This window comes from Elgaria multicarinata, chromosome 5 (genome assembly GCF_023053635.1).
Source record: "Elgaria multicarinata webbii isolate HBS135686 ecotype San Diego chromosome 5, rElgMul1.1.pri, whole genome shotgun sequence".
NCBI lineage: Eukaryota > Metazoa > Chordata > Lepidosauria > Squamata > Anguidae > Elgaria > Elgaria multicarinata.
The window spans coordinates 93,536,860-93,558,395 of NC_086175.1; the positions used below are offsets into that span (position 1 = coordinate 93,536,860).

The following is a 21,536-nucleotide window of genomic DNA, read 5'->3' on the forward strand; positions in this document are numbered from 1 at the left end:
ATAAATAAATTGGAATTGCAGAGCAGGAAGAGGTTCTTATGCCTTTCTTAGGAACTTCCACGTCTCACTTTGACAACAATGGTATATATAGGGATGTCGGAGAGGCCTCCATCTGAGGGATGAAGTTCACTAAGCTTTCATCAGCTTGGCCCTCCAGACTTTGGCTTGCTTACCCACAAACTGGCTTGGCTCGATGTAGATCAAGTCAGCTCAGCTCATAGTTTTCAGGTGTCCCTCCCTTTAAATCAAAATTTGCACAAATTTGCCCAGAACGTGCTTAATCTGAACAAATTACAGCTGCAATATGCTTAATTTGCACAAATTGCTCCTGCAATTTGCAGAAAATTAAGCAAATTATGCCCCAAACTGCTCAATTATGCAAATTGTATGTGCAATTTGTGTAAATATAAATGCAAGGAAGAAGAAAAAAGAATCTGAGAAGAGTTCTCTGATTTTAGAAAAAGGCCACGGGTCAGCTCGCAAATGCAAGCTGGGCCGGAAGCTCAGGTGAGCCTCTAAATGGCTGAATTTCCCTGAGATGGCCATCCCCAGGTATATTTAAAGTCAAGAATTTGATTTAGAAAAAGTAAATAAATCTCTACATCAAAGATTTTAAAAGTGCATGCTGCAGTACATGGCAAGTATAACACCTTAGTTTAAAAACAGGATCAGATATATTGGGTAGAAATTAGGAACCTAAATTAAAGCAATTTGACAATATTAAAGTGCCCTTTGAAATAGTGAAGGAAATGCCTGGTATGTCCTTCATATTTCCATTGTTATCATTCTTCGGGTTATTGAAAGCAATAACAGAACCTGAACCATAAAACCCTAAACGGTTTGGGGCCAGGTTATTTGAAGGAACGCCTCCTCCCATATGTACCTGCCTGGACCTTAAGATCATCTACAGGGGCCCTTCTCTGTGAGCCCCTGCCAAAGGAAGTGAGGCAGGTGGCTATTAGGAGGAGGGCTTTCTCCGCTGTGGCACCCCGGTTGTGGAATGAGCTCCCCAGAGAGGTCCGCCTGGCACCTACACTGTACTTCTTTTGTCGCCAGCTGAAGACCTTTTTATTCACTCAGTATTTTAACACTTACTTTTAACTTAAATTTAAATTTTACTGTTTTAACTCTTTATTTTAATCTTATATCAATTTTGCTGCGTGGTTTTATCCTGGTTGTGCTTTTTATACTGTATTTTGTATTTGTGTTTTTAACCTGTTGGTTGTTTTATTATGGTTTTAATTTTTGTGAACCGCCCAGAGAGCTTCGGCTATTGGGCGGTATAAAAATGTAATAAATAAATAAATAATAATAAATAAATAAAATAAATAGTATTCTGCCAAAATAAATGTCCTAACTTTTAAGATGCAAATGAAAATGCAGTTTTTGCTCCAACTTCCACTGTTCTGGATTTTACCCATTCTGTACTTATTCCTGAGTAGTGTATTTAATTGCTGTTAGGGTATATCCAAAATAGAAGTTTGAAACATTACGGTCTTTGGGCACAATCCACCAAGTCCTTCTGCTTATTTATTTATTTATTTATTAAATTTTTATACCGCCCAATAGCCAAAGCTCTTTGGGCGGTTCACAAAAATTAAAACTATAATAAAACAACCAACAGGTTAAAAGCACAAATACAAATGCTGTACAGTAATCCTGCATATCAGGAACTGATTCTTCGGAAATCGGTAAGTTTGCAACAAACTTGGATTCAGGGTATCTTTATTGCTCAGATGATTTGCAATCTCTCAAGAAGCCTTTTGCTCTTAAGGAAGTAACTCAAATGCTGTGTTAAAAGAAAATCAATCTATTGAGCAAACATCACTGCAAACTGATGGCTATTCAGTAACCTATCTGAAACGAAAATCTGAGATTTCAGTTCAGATTCTGATCAATCTCTGCACATTCAAAAACAAGAGCAAAAAAAAACCCTTTACAGGCACCAACAGTAAGGGCAGAATTCTACAGGGCGCTTGTGCTGTTGCTGATTCCTTTATGCCCCACCAATTCTGTCAGGCAAGCAGTCCCCACCACTTGTGCAATGGCAATTGAGCACATCCCAGGCAACCCAAAACAAACCGAAACACTCATTTCTGGAAGGACACAGGTCAAGGGAGCTCACATAAGAGAGCTCCGCCAACCTGCCTCCTTCCAGAAACAGGTGTTCCCACTCATTTTGGAACGTTCTCTAGGAAATGCTAAATCTCCTTTGTATAAGTGATGGGACCTGCTTGTGCAACAGAATCTGTGGGAGCCACCACTTACAGAAGGTAATTAGCAGGGAATCAGGAAGTGCCCAGTTGGATTCTGTCCTAAGAATTAAGGGCAAAAGAAAAATTGATTAACATTTTTAAGTACAGATGAAACACAACTCCATGAAAAGTCTCAGTAATAATCGGAAGGGATTTTTTAGTATAATGCTACTAATCAAAATTTAGTTTAATGTTGTCTAGCATGTGGGGGTTATGCTTTCCTCATGAAGATTTGTTACTTTTAGTGAAATGGCTGTACTGATTTTTCAGAACAGTGTTGGCAACCCCACTTGGAAATTCCAGGTCTTGATGGCCTTGGGTCTGCGCCCCGAGGGCCTGGGCTCCTGAATTGGCGCTCCTTCCCAGCATCTGCATGGGAACGAGTGTGAAATCGGAGTTGCAGCTCCTGCTGCTGGCAGAACTAGGAAAGGGGAGGAACGGGGCAGCCGTCTCTCCTCCCTCTGAACTCGCTCTGGCTGCCCTGTTCCTCTCCCCACACCCGTTTTTTTATTTTTAATCTTTAGATGTGAAGGTTCACATCTAAAGATTAAATAAGTAGCTTCGGAGTGGCAGCAGGTGATCTACATGATGCAGCCACCACTCAGAAGCAAGCCAGGGGCAACGCGCCTGTGGAGACGAGCCCCAGTTAAACACTAACATGGTTGAATATACAGAAATTCAAACTTTTAAGACCTAAGCAGTCAAAGCCCTGGGTCTGGATGGACAAATCTATCAGTTTCGGATTCTGCCACCTTCCAGTTATTCAGTATCAACTTCTTTTTGTCCTGAATATGGAGAACTGTGCAAATTTTGGTAAATCCTTATCAAAACCAAACTGATCCATCCCTACTTCTGATATTAGTTTCCTTGTGATCTCCTTAGTCATAACAGACTTCACGCAAAAGTCAACCCCTTGGTGTTACATGAGTTCCAAATCCTGCATTCCTGAAGAATACATTGACCCATCAAATGAGTGGACACTGAAAGTTCTTGATCTCTGCTGTACTGTGGGCGGAAAAGTTCTCCCCTAGTCACTCAACAGGCTGAGATGGGATACTGCCATGTGCTGTCATGATTCCACTGCACTCTGTAGGAATTCAATCACTTTTCGATAAATGTGCTATGAAACAGTTTCATTGTCAAATTTCCAAAATTTTACATAACCATATGCAATTTTTACCATATGTAGTATAGTAAAATGTCAAGTTTGTATGTGTTGCAACAATCTGTGGATTGAGCAAAAAACGTATTGTTGTTGTTACTAGTTGATGTACACAAATAATACATGTAGGGCTAATCACTATTAGAGACAGTGATTAAGAGAGACCATAGATATGAAGCAATGGATCTCATTTTATGTTATGTTTTACAACAGCAGTATATAAAGGTAGAGATGCTTAAGGAATTTGATCTTTACAGATTCTTATACGAAATGACCTGATCCAGAGTTCTTGGATGTAGTTACCCACCAGATTTTGCATTTCTCTTAATGTTACTGCAGAGTTCTCACCAGTGTAAAAACATCAACTTGCATATTTAAATACTTATTTTGAGAAGGTGCTCTTTTCAAATAATAATTTTATAATGGAAATGAAACAAAACAGAATTATGGCGGAAATATGCAAAAGTGGCACAGAGTCAGGTTCATGAATTACAGATTTTACATATAAAATGTTCAGAGGAGGGCAACCAGGATGATCAGGGGTCGGGAAACAAAGCCCTAAGAGAGACTGAAAGAACTGGGCATATTTAGCCTGGAGAAGAGAAGATTGAGGGGAGACATGATAGCACTCTTCAAATACTTAAAAGGTTGTCACACAGAGGAGGGCCAGGATCTCTTCTCGATCCTCCCAGAGTGCAGAACACGGAATAACGGGCTCAAGTTAAAGGAAGCCAGATTCCAACTGGACATCAGAAAAAACTTCCTGACTGTTAGAGCAGTACGACAATGGAATCAGTTACCTAGGGAGGTTGTGGGCTCTCCCACACTAGAGGAATTCAAGAGGCAGCTGGACAACCATCTGTCAGGGATGCTTTAGGGTGGATTGAGCAGGGTGCATTGAGCAGGGGGTTGGACTCGATGGCCTTGTAGGCCCCTTCCAACCCTGCTATTCTATGATTCTATGTAGGAAAAAATGGGAACCTGTGAGTTTTGCCCAAGGTAACAGCTGTTCTCTATCCTTAGAATGTGGGTAAGTCATTGCATCCTTGTCCGAGAATCCTACATGTAGCTTGATATCTGCAATAACTAACTTTTCCAGCTTGCAATCTTGAGCCTGAGCCTAAAATGCAGACCTCCTGGCCTCAAATCTGGACTAATTTTTGGAATTCCCTATTTCTCCTTGTTCTTCTTCTTCTCTCTCCCTCTCTCTCCCCCCCCGCCCACCCCGGTATACTCTACCCTGGAGAACTCAAAAGCTTGCACACTATTTTATGACAGTTTGGTTGGTCCCAATGAAGCTATTATCCAGCTGTCAAGTTTGGAGTTTTGTCTCATGGTCCAATACGGCTAACTTTGCTTTTTGTGTATAATAAACATGGTTCTTAAAAAAGACTTCCTGAATATTAGGGCTGTGCAAATTTTGAGCTGTAGCAGGCTGATTTGAGTAGGCAGACTTCGAGCCGAGCAGGTAGGCTCTGGGTTTCAGAGTGGTTCAGTCTTATCTGGACCCCCACCACCCCCACCACCCCGCACGAACCTCCTTCTCCTTGCCTGGACCTGCTGTGAACACCTTCAACCATAGAAGCCTCTTTGAGGGAGTCACCATTTTAAAAATGGCAACTCCTGTGAAGATGCTCGGACAGCAGCGGGCGCTCACAGCAGATCCAGGCAAGGAAAAAGAGGTTCGTATGTGTGTGTGTGGGAGGGGGGCTGGGCACCAGTTGGAGCAGCTGCTCAGCAGGCATCCAGGAAAGCCAGGTGTCAGCCATCCATCTAGCCCATCGGATATCCAGATATTTCGGGCATCTAAATCTCGATTTGGAGCAGGTGAGATACGGTGGGCCAAAATGGATTGGGACTGAATCGGCCTCCAAAGTTGGTAGGGAAGTCTGTGCACACCCCTGAATATTATTTCAATCCAGGCAGATTTGAAGAGCACAGTTGATCTTTCTGATGCCTGGGATTTGTCGTTCAGGATGATTTTCCCTAATTCAGCATGCAAATATAAATACCTTTCAATAACTATTTGCTTTGCATCTTAGCCAGTTTTCTTATCCAAAATATCTGCATTTAAAAGGTCCAGCTGCAGTGGATAGGCTGGAATGGCACAGTGGTTCTCATTAGAGAGGACATTATAAGTATTCTTACCTGCCCCAACAACTTTGTCAATTGCTATGCTGGAAGAATCTAGCTCCTTGGCAAATTCATGGACAGCCTGATTGGGATCTTCATATGTATGTGGATCGACATACGTTCTAAGGCCTGGGAGCTTTACTGTTTAGAAGGAACCCAGAGAGACAAGTACAAAATCAATAAAAGTGATCATCATATACACAAAATCTAGTGAATGTATTACATTCATTATAAATTTTAAAAGAAATTGTTAAAAGAAAATATAATTATTAGGAAATCTGTTTATGGATCTTTAGCATCTCCTCTGTTTTGGCCCTGACATGACAGGCATGAAGAAAATGAATATAGAGAGAAAATACTGTCATCCATTTGAGATTGATTGACAGTAGATTCAGGACAGACAAAAGCCTTGATCAATTGCTTACCTGAGCATGAGCTGGCTAACAGGGTGTAGGAAGCAGGGGCATGCACTCAATGTCACCAGGCATGGGCTCCTCTAGATATCTGTACGTGTTTAATGCAAAGTTCTGAAAATGGTTTCTAAGCATATTCATCTGATCAGACCTAGCCACCTCTGCACGACCAGAAACCCTGTCTTATCAGGATTTCTGAATGTGACAAGGGTGCTAAGCATGTTCAGCCAAGCATACTCAAAACCCATTTTAAGAACTTTGTGATCAATGTACGAAGGCTTCTAGAGGACCCAGGAACATTGGGGCTTGTCTTATATGCACATTCTTGCCCCCTAATCATGTTTAACCAAGCTAAAATAAAGTATTTCTTCACATAATTTATAAACTTGATGAAATCCACTACCATAAGACGTGGTAATGGCCACTGTCTTTCACATTTGAGAAAGCATGTCTATTAATGGATATTAGCAACGATAGCTGAACAGAGTGTCAATGTTCCAACCCAGCATACCCCTGAATATCAGGTGCTAAGGGACAAACATCAGGGGCTGCCATTCAAATCTTCTTTGTACCAGTTTCTGGAAGCACCTGATTTGCCATTGGTTGATGGAAACAAGTTGATGGATTAAATCAGGGGCAGACAACCTGTGGACCTCCAGACGCTTGGCCTACATCTCCCACAAGTTCTTGACAGCATACCAGGGCCGGTGCTTCCATTAAGGCCACTTAGGCGGCGGCCTAGAGCGCCAAGTTCGGGGCCCCCGGAAGTTGCCCTCCCACTCCCAGAGCCACTCTGACCAAGTGAGGGCAGCTTCCGGGTGCGCCGTTCGCCCTGCTCCCCAGCGTCCCTGGCTTGGCTTCAGCCGGGCGCCCGCCCAGCAGCCGAAGCCAACCTGGGACACTGGGGGGTGGGCGGCTCCACGTTCTGAGTTCCGGCGCGCGCCGGACATCAGAACGTGGAGCCGCCTGGTGGAGAGGGGTGACAGTCCGCCTTACCTGCTCGGCGCCGGCGGCTCCTTCACCCGGCGTGATTGCCTCCTCCTCCTCCTCCCTGCCGCCTTCCCTTCCCTCCACCCGGCCATGTGGCCAGCCTCCCGCTTGCCATTCCAACCCGAAGGACGGAGGCGAAGGGCAGCAGCCCGCCTCGACGCCCCTCAATGAAACTCTGCCGCCGCGTCCAGGCGGCCAGAGGAGTCGGGCGCCGCGTGTAGTGCTCCTGCTGCCCAGCTCGCTCGCCTCAGGCCGGATCGGGGCGCCGGCAGCCGCCCGCCTGCCAACGGTAAGCCCCGTCCCTGGCCCCGGGGTGAGCGGGCCGCGTGGAGCGTGTGATACGGTGGGGGGGGGGGTGTTTGAAAGCAGCTCACCTTGCCTAGGGCGCAAAAAAGCCTGGCACCGGCCCTGAGCATACCCAATGGTGAGAGATTATGAGGATTGTAGGCTTAAAACGTCTGGAAGGCCACAAGTGGCCTATGCCTGGACTCCGTGGACGTTTCCTTTGATTCAGCAGGGCTCTTTTTTCTGCTCTTACTTCATCTACCAGGCCAACTGCTGCAAAAGTTTAATCAAATCACGGAAGCTGACTCCCTAAGTTCTAGCACTAATTGCCTCTGACACAATTTAAGGATTCCTTTCAGAATAGAGGGGCTGTGTTTTTGCCCAATATGACATGCTGACAGTGTTTCCTTCAGGACTGTGATTGGTTAAACAGCCACCACAATAAAAGTTACCAACCAACGGCAACAATTAAGACACACACGTACACCCCTACTGGCAATATATTGCTATAGGTTAAAGATCTCGTAAATGCTCCCTGCCATTCATGCAGGTTGCAGGTTACAGACTCTCTCCTGTCCCTAATAAAATAATAATAATTAAATAGAAATCCCCACAGCACTTTTAAAACCGCTGAGCAGTGGGGACTATTGCCCCTGATTTTTTTGTTATGCTGACCCCCAGAGGTTTTGTGTTATCAGGTGACCGGTGGCTACAAGGAGAATAATCTCTTCACACCAATTACTCAAGAGCAGTCCATATAGTAAGTAGATTCTGTCATGAGCAGCAGATAATAAACACATGAGCACGTGCTAAGCTGCACTACTTTACAGCTCCTTCTGTGCAAGCATCATCATTTCCATTTTACCAGCATGAATTGCCCTGCGGGTAGCGAAGGAGTCGAAAGGACTTGGCCAGACGTGGGCAAACAGATGATCTGAGGAGGTGAAATATATTTCTGATCCTTTGAAGTGATATTATAGGATTTGAAATAAGGCTGCAGGGAACAGTTCATGGCTGAGGCTCTTTCTCAAGCAATTCAGAATCAACGGACTGAAATAAACCAGCTGCCATGGACTGAAGTGCAGAAAGTTTATTGCAGTCACAGAAGTTATTTTATCCTGTTGCCACTAGCCCAGGAGAATTTTGCTTTCTGGATGTGCCGTTACCAGTGCTGCACCAACTAAGTTCAGAAGAGTGCCTGGTATTGTTGGGTTTACAGTTCCCTAATGGCAATTTGGGGAAAATAAATTAGTGTTGGCGAGTCCAGAAATAGCACCAAACATTCGGGGGGGGGTTGTTGGGGGGGGACACACACACACCAAAAGAACAGTGTGGATAGTTATGGGATATACACTTTAACTACTAATGCAGGAAATAGGTTTTATTCAGGCAGGCCTTTGGCATATAAACTGGTCTATTCCTGACGGGCTTTTAAATTGGTTGGTGCTTTTATTATTATTGGATTTTTTTTATTCTTGTATTTTTAATTACATTTTAATTTATTTGTTTTTAAAGTTTTATTTTAATTAAGATTTTGTTTTGTTTTAATTTTATTGTTAGCAGCCTTGAGTGCCATTGTTTGATGGAAAGATGAGATTTAAATAATTAAATAAATAACATATCTGAGTATTGTCACCTTCGCAAAAGCTTCAACACAACTTTTTAACTGAAAAGAAACAGAAGATCAACAGAGGATTTGATTTGAACCAGGATTCACCAAATCAAATCAAACCTGTTCAGAAACCTGTTTCGAATGTCAGACTTTTGCCCTGGAATCTATTGAGTAGTAATAAAGAGGACCACCTCTGAATATATTCAGAGTACATTTCTATCACCACCTAACAGTCCAACCTAATCATGACACATCTGATATTAGGGAGGGGGGCATATTTTCCAGTTTGACTTCCAGGCATTCTTGACCATCAGAAGCTCTCACTTTAGAAACATACTTTCCTACTTTCCATCCTGGCATGAAATAAACTCTGTGAATAAATCAGGAATTGTTAAATCAACAATGAAACCGTTGCTCCAGGAGCAGAATACTTAATAATGAAGGTACCATGGGAATAAAATAAGAGTTAAATTAGGAGTTTAAAAATAGTGCAGAAATATTGCCAGAAATCATAAATATCCTAACAGCAATGGTTTTTCTGATCCACAGCTCATTTTGGGCAGGGGGATTCATTCTCAGAGAATCAACGGTTCTTTCTCAAATGTTAGCAAGCTGAAGCAGAAAAAAACTGAAGAGGTCCAATCCATGGGAATTTAACTACTGTGACTAATTTAGAAATAGTGATTGTGACATTCCACTGGATGAAGGTTGGGAGAACAATTTTTGACCTGTTATTTGTCCATGACACTTTTAAAATGGCTGTTTCTGTTTTATAACCTAATTAAATTTGAATAATGAAGACCTCATGATGTGGAGCACATATTTCTAAATGGATAGCTTAAGCCCAGTGTGTTAACTGTCAGTGTGCGGCCTTAAGTAGCTGGATATCACAGCTTGCATGCTCACAATAAAGAAAGTCCAGGCAAGCTCCTGAGGAGAAAGGCTCTAGAGGAAAAAGCAATCTGAAGTTTCAATTGCCCCGACACAATTGTAATTAGGCAGAGGTTTTAATTTCTGCAACCACATGCAAGCCACATAGAAGGTAACGTTAATTTGAGTTGCAGATAACAGCTCTGCAATCCAGCAACGGTGTTTCTGCTATGTGAATAAAATTAGGAATGCGTGAGTATTTATTTATTTATTTATTTATTACATTTTTATACCGCCCAATAGCCGAAGCTCTCTGAGTATCCCATTCCTTGACCTGAAAATGAATTTGTGGCCCTCAATCATTTTACTCAAACCTCAAAATTCCACCAAGTTCTAGGGCCTTCATTTCTCCTGCCCTACATAGAAGAAGGCTCTCCCCTATCAAAGCTGTAAGAAAATAGGGTATGTGTCATGTACATGTACAAGCATAATCAGGACTTGAAGGCCTGCTTGAAGTGAGTTAACCTTCCTGCCCCTGTTTTGCTTGTAGAGATCAAGTTTCAAGCATCCCTACTGAATTTCTTGCGGTACCCCTAGTAGCATTATAAACGGGATCTAGTTATAATGCTACCCCTAGAAGCATTATAAACGGGATATAGTACTAGTTATGAGTACTATAAAGCAATCTGTGTTGTAGATTGGACTGTAAGCACTGGTGCAGATGTAACCTTCTATGGCCCTTAAGTAAAGTTAAAAGATCAGGATCAGGCAACAGGACTCTCACCCAAGCCCTTCTTTACTGACATACCAATTCTTTCCCCGCCCATCCCTCCCTTTGTACTTGTTCAGCATGCTTATGGACTAACATTAGCTAAGCACATTTGTTCAACACACATCCAGAGGTAGTCAAAATCAGCATGAGAATGCTGGGTGTGTCTTTATGTGGAGGAAACCCCACGTGATACCTAGGATTATGAATGCAAAAGGTGGAATGCAAAACCAGCATTACGTATGAACTGCTGAACAGATGGCATGCATTGTAGCAGCCCTCATCTTCATTTCAGCAGCGGGTGAGGGCCTCTTTGGGCAAAGGTGGGGTCAGTCTCCATCATCTGTTAGGGATCCTTGCATGCAGCAATATACATGTGCCCCAGTATTTCATGTGAAGGACCTGTAGATGGGTGCTCAAGTTACTAGAGGCAAGATTGGAAATGTGACTCGATCACCATATTTTTACTTTGCTCACAATGGGTTGGGGTTGCTGCCAAAAATGTTCTTCACAGGATTCAATGAAATTCATCTTTTTAATGTATAAGAAAACGGTCCTTCACTAGTATAAGGCATCATCTGTTGTTGCACAGTGAGGGGGCAAAGATAAATCCTGCAAGGCGGCCAGCTGTTGAGGCTTGTTAGTGAGAAACATTGCTCAGCCTTCGGTGATACCAGAAAACAAGGCCATACTCAGCAGGCAATCCTGTTTTGAGAAACTGTTCCCAAGTTTACTGAGAACAATTCAGATCAGGCTTATTAGTGGATGATTTATTCTAAGTAACATATTTTTCCTTGAACTAAAATACCTGTCATGAAATGACAACATTTTAAAAAACTAGAAGCATGGTAGCTGATAATAAAGATGTAGGGTTGTAGCCAAAGGTGCCTTTTCCTTAGCAGAGAGCATTTCTGGTCACCCAAGTCAGGACATCCACCGTTCACTGATCCCCCTACTTACAGAAGTCCTATCTCTCCTCTCTCATCTCACACTATCGCCCCGCTCGGGCTCTCCGCTCCTCTGATGCCATGCTTCTCGCCTGCCCAAGGACCTCCACTTCCCTTACTCGGCTTCGTCCTTTTTCTTCTGCTGCCCCTTACGCCTGGAACGCTCTTCCAGAACACTTGAGAACTACAAACTCAATCACTGCTTTTAAAACTCAGCTAAAAACTTTTCTTTTCCCTATAGCCTTCAAATATTGAGTTTGTTCTGACTCTATACTGTTAGCTTCACCCTACCCGGTGCCTGTTTACACTTCCCTGTGCCTGTTTGCATTCTCCTTCCCTCTTTATTGTTTACTACTACTTATTAGATTGTAAGCCTATGCGGCAGGGTCTGGCTATTTACTGTGTTATCTGTACAGCACCATGCACATTGATGGTGCTATATAAATAAATATTAATAATATTAATAATCCCCCCATGACAAGATGCTTCTGAGGTTTGGGAGACCCTCTGGAACAGAATGGGATATGCCATGAAAGGCTATGGTAGGTAGGAGATATCACCAAAAATCGAGTGCACTGACACAAGTGAGCAAAAGCACTTTCCGATAAAAGCAAAGCCACTTTTGGATACAATCCATAGAAGGTAGGCAATGTTTAAAAGTACTATTATTATTATTATTACTTAAGCTTCACTGATTAGCATGAATGTACCTGCTGCTAAGATTTTCATCTAAAGTGTCCAATGACAGGGTCTGGGATTTGACAAAAGCATCTTAAAATTCTTTGATGGTTCCAGCTTTTGGAATGTGACACCCATCTTCAGAGGAAGCAGAAAAACAGTTTGGATTTGAATTTAGAGAGAATGAGGGAGAGGGATTGAGGGAGAGAGAGTTGAGAGCTGTGATTTGGCTGAAGATGAATTTTGGGACTTGATGCATGATTAATGGGTTTGCTGCTTCCTGTAGGAATGTTGGTTTACTCCCAATACACTGTGCTTGTATATATGGAAGTGTCAGGCTCCCAGCTGTCATGCTTCACCAAGGCCAGGATGACTCATTGGTTGATGAGAGTCCAATGACCCGGTGCATCATCCTGACACTGGCACTCCTAGCACCTCCAGGGAAGCTACACCAGGTCCTTCAGTCCTGCTGGACACTTGATGAGGCCCCTGAGGGCCTCCATAGAAGCTGAAAAGGAAGTCAAGCATCTACCTACCTCTAGAATACACCTGCACAAAAAGGTAGAGACACAGGCCACCACCTGGAGGCAAAGTGCATGCCTCAGAAACCACAGCAACTGGATTTCTTATGGAGGATTTCTTACATAACCCTGTGATTAACTTCAGCTGAGCACTGGGTGGGGCTCTAGAAGCTCTGGCTATATCAGCTTTAGGTTGGAACTTGAGAGGTTTGGGAAACAACACCTTACCTCAGCTTTCAGCAGCAACTTGTACTTTTGTTTCATTGATTCTGCCTAGTACTTGGTTCTCCATGCTACTAATGCCTGACCCTACTTTTGGACTGTGTTTTCACTTCCTCAATCTCTTGGAATTTGACCTTGGCTGCACCTTGCTTCTGGAGACTGCCTACTTGCCTGGCAAACTGTGCCTTTGACTTATGCCTGTTTATTGACCTGCATTTGGATTTGACCCTCAATTACCTTAATGCTGAGTCTGACCCAGCCTGTGAGGGACAGAAAGCAAATTAGATATTGCAAAGACACTTCATGGTTCCAGTGCTCTCTCATCCAATGAATCTAAAGCTGCAATCATAAAGGCACTTACAAGGCAGTAAGTCCCAATGAATGAACACACAGGAACTTAGTAGAAGAAGATTACAAGGGAAGATTGAGGAAAAAACGGTGAAAACGGTAAGAGGTTGAAGAGGTTGGTTTCTACATCTAAGCACAATGGCGGATGAAGAAGAACTGAGGTAAGGGCAGGAACCCACGGTACATGCGCAGTGGCGTGAGGGAGGGGTTCCCGCCCGAAGGCGTTTCGCTTAGCTATTGGAGGTTCCGGTTTAGGTCTCAGCGCAGGCGCAGAGCCCATATGTGTGATGCATAGAGACCACGATGAAGAACCTCTTGTTGCTGAAGAAAGGGGGAGTAAAGAAAAAGAAGCTGAATCAAGTGTAAATTAGTGAGACCTCTTTTACCACAAAACATTCCATCTCATTAATTGTAATTTAATATGAATTTGTTCAGAGTACATAGAAACTTCGTTAATACAATAAGTCATGATGTAGTTTTTGTAACTTACAATGCCCGTTACCAAAATACAGCCTCTTCTCATCAGCTCCATGTTTTGATTTACTATGTCCACAGAATCTACAAGTAATAAAAGGCCAAAATATCAGTAACCCAACATTTTCTACACTGCTTGCATGTAAAAACAGAATGAAATGTGTTCCCTGAACAATTAAGTACCTGTTAGAAACTTTAGTACCGTTTACATTCTCTGAACCCTACAGAGCTGAGATATGTTCTGAGGGAATTTGAGGAAATTGGCTAATGAGACGATATGTTGATTTTTGACCCCTCCAGTTTAGTTTTACAATTGCCTGAGAATGTGTTTATAGCTGTTTTTAACAAGTTCTGTAGGACTTGTGCTACTATAGTTAGCAGGCTCATTACTGTGCATGGCTCTGCCATGACTTCCTGCTCTACAGATTGAGTGGAAGCTGAAAACTTAAGGTTGGCTGGATTCGTCTATTTCTAGTCTGTGTCAGTTTCTCGTACATCCATTCATAACTCTCTTCCCTTCTGCATAAACCTGTGAGTTTTAAAAATCTGCACCAAAACCTGTATTTAAATGCACATTTTGAACAGATCTTCTTACAAAAATACATTAAAAGAATTTTCTTTCAAAGAATGCATCTCTAAGAGCGCAACCCCATGCATATTCAGACAGAAAAAGGTCCTACAACTCCCAATATGCCCCAGCCAGCATAGTTGGGGAAGTTCTTTCTGTCTAAGCATGCGTATCTAAATGTCTAAGCATATCTAACTTTTATGATATTTTATCGGTATTTTGGTACAATTTTTGAGCTGAGAATTGCATTGCAAAAACTGAAGAAGTGCTGAATCCAAAAGGTAACGGTGTTCCAACTAGCCACTGTTCTTGACAGTGTGTCAGTGACCGTGCTTATTATTCCATCATGCCATTGAAGAAATGGAAATAGTTCTACAAAACAAATAATGAACTGACCTCCCAATCAGGATGTAAACCACAATTGTGAGCAGAATAATTGCTACTGCAGCTGAAACAGCAATCATTACAACCTGGCTATTCTCACTGGAGATGGAGAAAGCTAGAAAATATAAGGAAATAATAAAAAGCATTAAATACATCATCGCTGACAAATGCAGGCAGCAGATAACTGAAATCATATAGTGTCATTTTGTTCTTAACTTAGGAATGACTTCCTGACCTAGTTCTAAACTAAAAAAAGCATATTCTACCAAATAGAAAAGGTAAGAGAAGGTCCTGTTTACAAATTGCAATGGCTAAGGAACAAATTATATTGGGTTGGATACAACGAAGTGCAAGCAGAACTTTGCTCATACAACAAGGCTTTCCTGATTTCTGCCTCCCCACTGTAGCTCCTGGACCTCCAACAAAGTATGGAATGATGAAGCAGTGGAGGCTGTACTGAGATGCAGAAATCAGTAGAATTCAAAGGAGGCCTCCCTTGTGCAACTTTGGATCCAAACTTTGGATCCATTATGATGATGATTTCTTTTGCAGATGATTTAAAGTATGTTTTAAAAAGAATTTAGGTGTAGATGTCAAATATGATAGATTAAACAGGCCAATATTTCATGTGCAAATTTCATTAGTAAAGTATGTGGCTCAGAGCATTTTCATACATGAGGCTTAACTCAGCTTTGTTTTAATTCCATTCCTCACACAAATGAAAAAAAATGAAAAACCTACAAGAGCTGCACATTTGACGTCTTGTCCATTTCTCTGCCACAAATACCTCTAAAGCCAGTGGGATTTAAAAGTGCTTATTGCCTGGATCTTGTCCAAAGTGTCAAATACTATGCAAGGGCTATGATTTCAAACTCTAAAAATTCTTAAAACATAAGTATATTGAAATCCAATTCATGACTGTAAAGTTACCAATTAGAATCTGTTCCAGAATAATATTAGGATAATAAAGAATAATAGTCTGCTATCTGTTTTACACCTTCATGCTATTCATTTGCCAAGCATCAATATACATACATGTGTATTCTAGTAACACCAAACAAAAACATATTTCTTTGTCATATATTCCAATGAAGAATACCATGAATGGTTTTTTATGCTTTCTGTGCCTCATAGAATATATACCATAGGCTCAAGATCACTGCAATAGCTATTTGTTAACTAAAACCGGGAGCTCAGCTGATTATGAGAAAGAGTTGGAATTTTTAAAAGCTCACAAATCTCAAAAATTCAAACATGTCAAGTGCAAGACTGCTTGGCTTGCTGCTAAATTTCTCTGTTTATTTTTGAGACATTATACTTTCCAAACAGAACATTTCTTAAACTTCAGACACTCAGGCCCTATGAGAAATCTGTAAGAAAAAGTTACCACTACAATATCTGTGGTATAATCTATGTTATGCTATAACTTTGGAATTCCTCCCTCCTTCCTCATATGTCCAACAAATTAAGGCTAACTTCATATTATTGCTTGAGTTGTAGTGTATGTTTATCATTGAGATGGACAGATTGAATGTTAACTTGTTCAAATATTTTCAATAATACTATCAAGGGTCTCAGAGCTAATGGTTTTATTCAGAGAGCCAAATGATAACCATTCAAGCTTTAAAATAGAGCATGAAGGCTACAGTGCTATTTTTCCTGGGACTGGGTCTCACTGAACTCAATGATACTTACTTCTGAATAGGTGTGCATAGGATAGCATTGTTATTATCTCAAGCAGGATCTACCGTATTTCTTCGATTCTAAGACGCACTTTTCCCCCTAAATTAACAGCTCTAAAAATGGACTGCGTCTTAGAACCGATGGCGTCTTAGAATCGAAGCAATATGGTAAGAGGAAAAGAGGAAGCTCCTGCAGCAGCTTCGAGCCATGCGAGCGAGGAGCTGGTTGGGTAAGCGCCTGTTTTTTTGTTAAGCAAATTTATTCGTAAGTCCCATCGATTTCCATGGGACTTACTCACGTGTCGTCGTCCCCTGGTGCAGAGGCAAGTAAAGAGCGGGACTGGAGAGTTAAGTTTACTCTTTGTTTCAACGCCCCCCCTTCTTCCCGCGCAAACGGCAGTTTCTTCTCTCACAGAGGGAAAAAAGAAAAGGACACAACCATTAGAAGAAAGCGCGGAAGGGGGGGAGGAGGTTGGCTGGGCGGTGAGGGAAGTATTTCTTTGATTCTAAGATGCCCTTTTTCCCCCAAATTAACATCTCTAAAAATGGGGTGCGCCTTAGAATCGATGGCATCTTAGAATCGAAGAAATACGGTATACTACTGCTTTAGAATGGCTTATAGCAGTATTGACAACGGTTGGGGCCCAGGACACACTCCATATACAGTTTTCAAATCGTGTTATATCCTGCTTGGTGTAGGTCTGATTTCAAAGAGTCTGGTGGCCTGAGATGATTTTTGTTTTAAAAATGTCTGTTAATCTTAAGTGGGAGCAAGAATACTCCCACTAACCAGAATATTCTGGTTAGATACTGTCTTTTTGGGGGATTCCCTGCAAGAAAAAAAGAGCCCGTTTTTTCCCTATAAAAAGGTCAGGACAGAAAGGGCAGAATCCAACAGGGTGCTTATGCCCCCACTGATTCTCTTCTGTCCCGCAATTGCATTGCACAAGTGGCTCCCACTGCTTGCGCAACGGTGAATGAGCACTTCTGGGAGCAACCTGAAACAAGTGGAAACTCTTATTTCTGGATGGAGGCAGGTCAGCGGAGCTTTCATAAGGGAGTTCCAACCGCCTGCCTTGTCCCACGAATGAGAGTTTCTGCTCACTTTGGGGCTTCCTCTAGGAAGCGCTAAACCTCCTTTATCTAAGTGGTGTTTTTTTCTTGTACAACTGAATCGGAGGGACCCACAGCTTGCAGAATGGAATCGGTAGGGGCCTAAGCACCCCCTTGGATTCCAGCCGAGGAGATACTTAAGCTGAGGTAAGTGGCATGTGCTTGCCCAGTAGAATGCCTGACATTCCCTCCTTGAGATGACTGACTCCAATGTCTCTCCCAATTTCAAAAGCGGTCCTGTGGTATCAGGTGACGATTGTCGATGTCTGAGAAACAAGTCCTAAATCTGTCTTTTGTATGTTTTCTGGGGAGGGGCATGTTGTGTGTGTGGCAAAATTAATGATCGTATTACACTGTTTCACACTTATCTGTACTGGGCCCAATTAGTTTCCGGGCCCAATTCAAAGTGCTGGGTTTAACCCATATAGCTCTATATGGCTTGGGACCTCTGTACCTGATGGTACATCTCTTCTCCTAAGTACCAGCCTGTACCTTCAGGTCATTCAAGGAAGCCTTTCTTCAAGTGCCCCCACATTTTGAGATTCAGAGGATGCAAACAAGAGAATGGGCCTCTCTTGGTGGTGGCTCACAGCTCTGAAAGGTTCTCCCAAGGGAAGCTGGGAAGGGGCAGAAAGCTGATGCTGGATGCTTGCAATTAATGTTGCAGGCAACCTTTGCTGAATGAGACTTTCTTCTGAGTAAACAATATCAAAGGATCATGGCCATCAAGACAAGTATTAGCAGATAATATAGAACTATATTAAGTACTATATAAAACCATCGTTCTACTTTTACCTGATTGAGAAAAAGCAATGCTTTGCACCCTTGTGTAGAAGTAATCAAGGTCATAGAATATAAAATTAATGGCTTTGGCTGTAATCTGTATGAAAAGCTATTTTCCCATTCCTAGTGACTTGGGAAAAAATGCTGTATTTAGAGTTAATGAAAATAATGCGCCAGCCTGCGGACTTGGGAGAAGAAGAAGAAAATAAACTCTAGTTATTTTGGAGTTCAGAAGTTTTTTGAATCCATAAGGTCAAACAACGTCAGAATATTATGACACTGCGGATCTTTTACATTTCTTTTCCGGCAGGAGCTGCCGTCTAGCTCAGGATTCATTTAATTCTGGCAACATAAATAAGATATGGCAGGAGAAAGTAGGGATACCACCTGCACATTTTATGGTTTATTTCTCATAACATGTTTTTAAATAATGACAAAATATAAAATTTTATAGGCATGTTAGCTGGAAAGGAAGATCATAAATATAGAATCACTTTTGCTGAACTAGAGCGGGAATAAAACTAGCCAGCCATATAATTTTGAAATTGTGCAGGAAAACATTTAAATCCAATTTTTACAAATACGTACAGTCTGGGCTGGTTTCGAACTCAAACTTGCGGCTGTTGGTCCCATATCCTGCAGCAGTTCGGGCTCTGATTTGGAAAACATAAGTAGTGTCTGGCTTGAGGCCACTGATGGTAACGTTGGTGCTTTTTGCTCGCAGAATGGTGTAACTTGTCTCTTGTTCCTGCTTTAGAAAAAGAAATTGCCACATTAAAATCCAACATATTCAAAGCCAATTGGGTTGGCATATTGTTTTATTTTCATTTACACAACAGCTCCCTCCTATATTATTCTGGCTGTGTAAACAGCATTTAAAGTGTAAGTTAATTGTATTCACATGCATGTTATCTTCCTTTGCCAGAATGCTGAAAGGGATTCTATTTTTGATGCAATCAAAGATGTCCATTCTTAGAATTTCATTTGGGTATTGAGATTTTTAAATATGGTACAATAAATCTCTTTATCTGACCACCTCGGAAAGACCAAAATGATAGAATCCCAAACAGAGGAAAAAGCAGGATCTAACCCCACCACCTCCCTTTGTTTGGAAAGGAAGAAAACAGATATTACTTTTAAATTGTGTCATGTCTAGCAACTATGTCTTCTTAGGAGTCAGAAGAGCGGCCCCAGTCTGGATTGGGGCCCTAGTGTAGGGGATAGGGACACTTTTTAAGATCTGGATTGGTCCCCTGCACTTCCACTAGAATAAAAATGAAAAGAAGACATAGCTGCTAGACTCACATTTAAAGTTATGTCTGTTTTGGCTCAGAGTCTGTGGCTGAGAGCATGAGGACACAGAAGGGTTTGGCTCCTCTACAGCCCCATATCCTGCCCTTTGCAGCTTTGGAATGCTCCTTAAGGCTTTTGCCTCCTAACAGCTTATGAGGAAAGGTTAAATAAAGTGTTTCTTTTCTTAGTATTTTTTTAAAAAAGAAATCTTGTATTTTCTGATGTGATTCAGAAAATGTGATATTCTTTTGCAAACTAGCAAACCTCTTGACCTTATGGTTGCTAATGAAAAGGTAAAGATTAAGATGCTGTTAGTGGGTGGTTCTTTTGACCAGATGGAGGGTGTTCAACCTGTTCTGGATGGGGCTGCACTCCATCTGAAGGAGCAGGTTCGTAGTTTAGGGGTTCTCCTAAAATTTATTTATTTATTTATTTTATTTTATTACATTTATATACCGCCCCCCAGCCGAAGCTCTCTGGGCGGTTTACAACAAAATCATGTCACTTGAGGCTCAGGAGCCCTAGGTGGCATGGAGTGCCTTCTACCAGCTTTGTTTGGTGGCCTAGCTACGCACCTATCTGGACAAGGATAGCCTGGCTTCAGTTGTCTATCTGCTTTAGATTACTGCAATGCGCTCTACATGAGGCTGCCTTTGAAGACGGTTCAGAAGCTGTAGCTTGTACAAAATTCAGAGGCCAGATTGATAATAGGAACCAGAATGTTCAAACATATAAGACTGACTCTGGCGTGCTTGCATTGGCTACCTGCACATTTCTGAACCCGATTCAAGGTGCTGGTTTTAACCTATAAAGCCTTACATGGCTTGGGACCACAATACCTGACGGAACGCCTCTACCAACATGAACCTACCCGTACACTACGCCCAACATATAAGGTCCTCCTCTGGGAGCCTGCTCCAAGGGAAACTTGGAGGATGGCAACAAGGGAGAGGATCTTTTCAGTGGTCCCCCCCCCGCCCCCAATTATGGAACTATCTCCCTGACGAGGCTTGCCTGGCGCCAACATTGTTATCTTTTTGGTGCCAGGTCAAGACTTTTCTCTTCTCCCAGGCATTTAACAACGTAAGTTGAGTGTTTTAACTAACCCCTGGATAGTGGGTATGTACTGTTTTTACGCTTTTTATGGTTTAAAATTTTGTATATTTGTTTTTAAATGTTCAACATTTTTAATCTTTGTAAACCACCCAGAGAGCTTTGTTTATGGGGCAGTATATAAATGTAATAAATAAATAATAATAAAAAAGGAATCTAAATGTCCTACTAAAACATGTGAAGTCTGTATCTGCATGTGTTCCCATGGGCAAACAGCAATGGCGGTGGTGGTGGTGGTGGGCTAATGAGGAAAATGGTGGAGTAAAAGACTGCGGGCCCATTCGGCTGCTTTGAACTAAGGAAAACCCTTAAGGAGATCCTGGGGCAGATGTACACCAAGCAGAATATGACACTTTGAAAACGGTTTGAAAACTGTATATGCAGTGTGTCCTGGGCCCCAACAGTTGTCACTGCTGTTATAAACCGTTTTAAAGCAGTAGTGTAGATCCTGCCCCAACCACAGATCTCCCACATGATTTTGGCTCTCAGCTTTACCGTTAAATGACTCTAGCTGCTGACACCACACTTGAAGGTAAACTACTAGTACAGCAAATGTGGCTATGCCTTTCACTGTACCTTGAATTACACTGCTAAAAGTTAATTCCTAATTGCTGGGAAAATGACTTAGTTTTGTCAGTGATCAGAGAGGATTATGTCTTAAGTAGTCCATCTGGGCTCAAGGGTGCAGTATAGCGTTTGTATAAAGCTATCCTTTGCTGAATGAGACTAAATTTCGACTTCCTAATATGGCAGCTGTTCTCCCTCCCTGAAAGGAAAAAAAATGCTGGATGGTAGCCATGCGCATATGGAGCTATGAGAAATCCCTTTGTCATTCACAGGGACTCATGTAAACCTCTTATAAAGTTACATTTCTGTAGTTTGATTAACTAACAGCACAGTCCTGTGCATGTTGCCTGGAAG

At 42.0% G+C, this 21,536-nt stretch overlaps 1 protein-coding gene across 4 annotated transcripts in view; it reads right to left on the bottom strand.

Annotated features, from left to right (window-relative positions):
• Window positions 1–21,536, bottom strand: part of EPHA3 (EPH receptor A3) — a 233,772-nt gene that overhangs the window by 44,792 nt on the left and 167,444 nt on the right. For all 4 annotated transcript variants that reach the window (XM_063126827.1, XM_063126826.1, XM_063126829.1 and 1 more), the window contains 4 exons: window positions 18,798–18,960; window positions 14,644–14,746; window positions 13,696–13,763; window positions 5,566–5,691 (listed from right to left, as the gene is read on the bottom strand). In XM_063126827.1, the coding sequence (XP_062982897.1) occupies window positions 5,566–5,691; window positions 13,696–13,763; window positions 14,644–14,746; window positions 18,798–18,960 (460 nt within the window). The remainder of the gene's footprint in view (window positions 1–5,565; window positions 5,692–13,695; window positions 13,764–14,643; window positions 14,747–18,797; window positions 18,961–21,536) is intronic.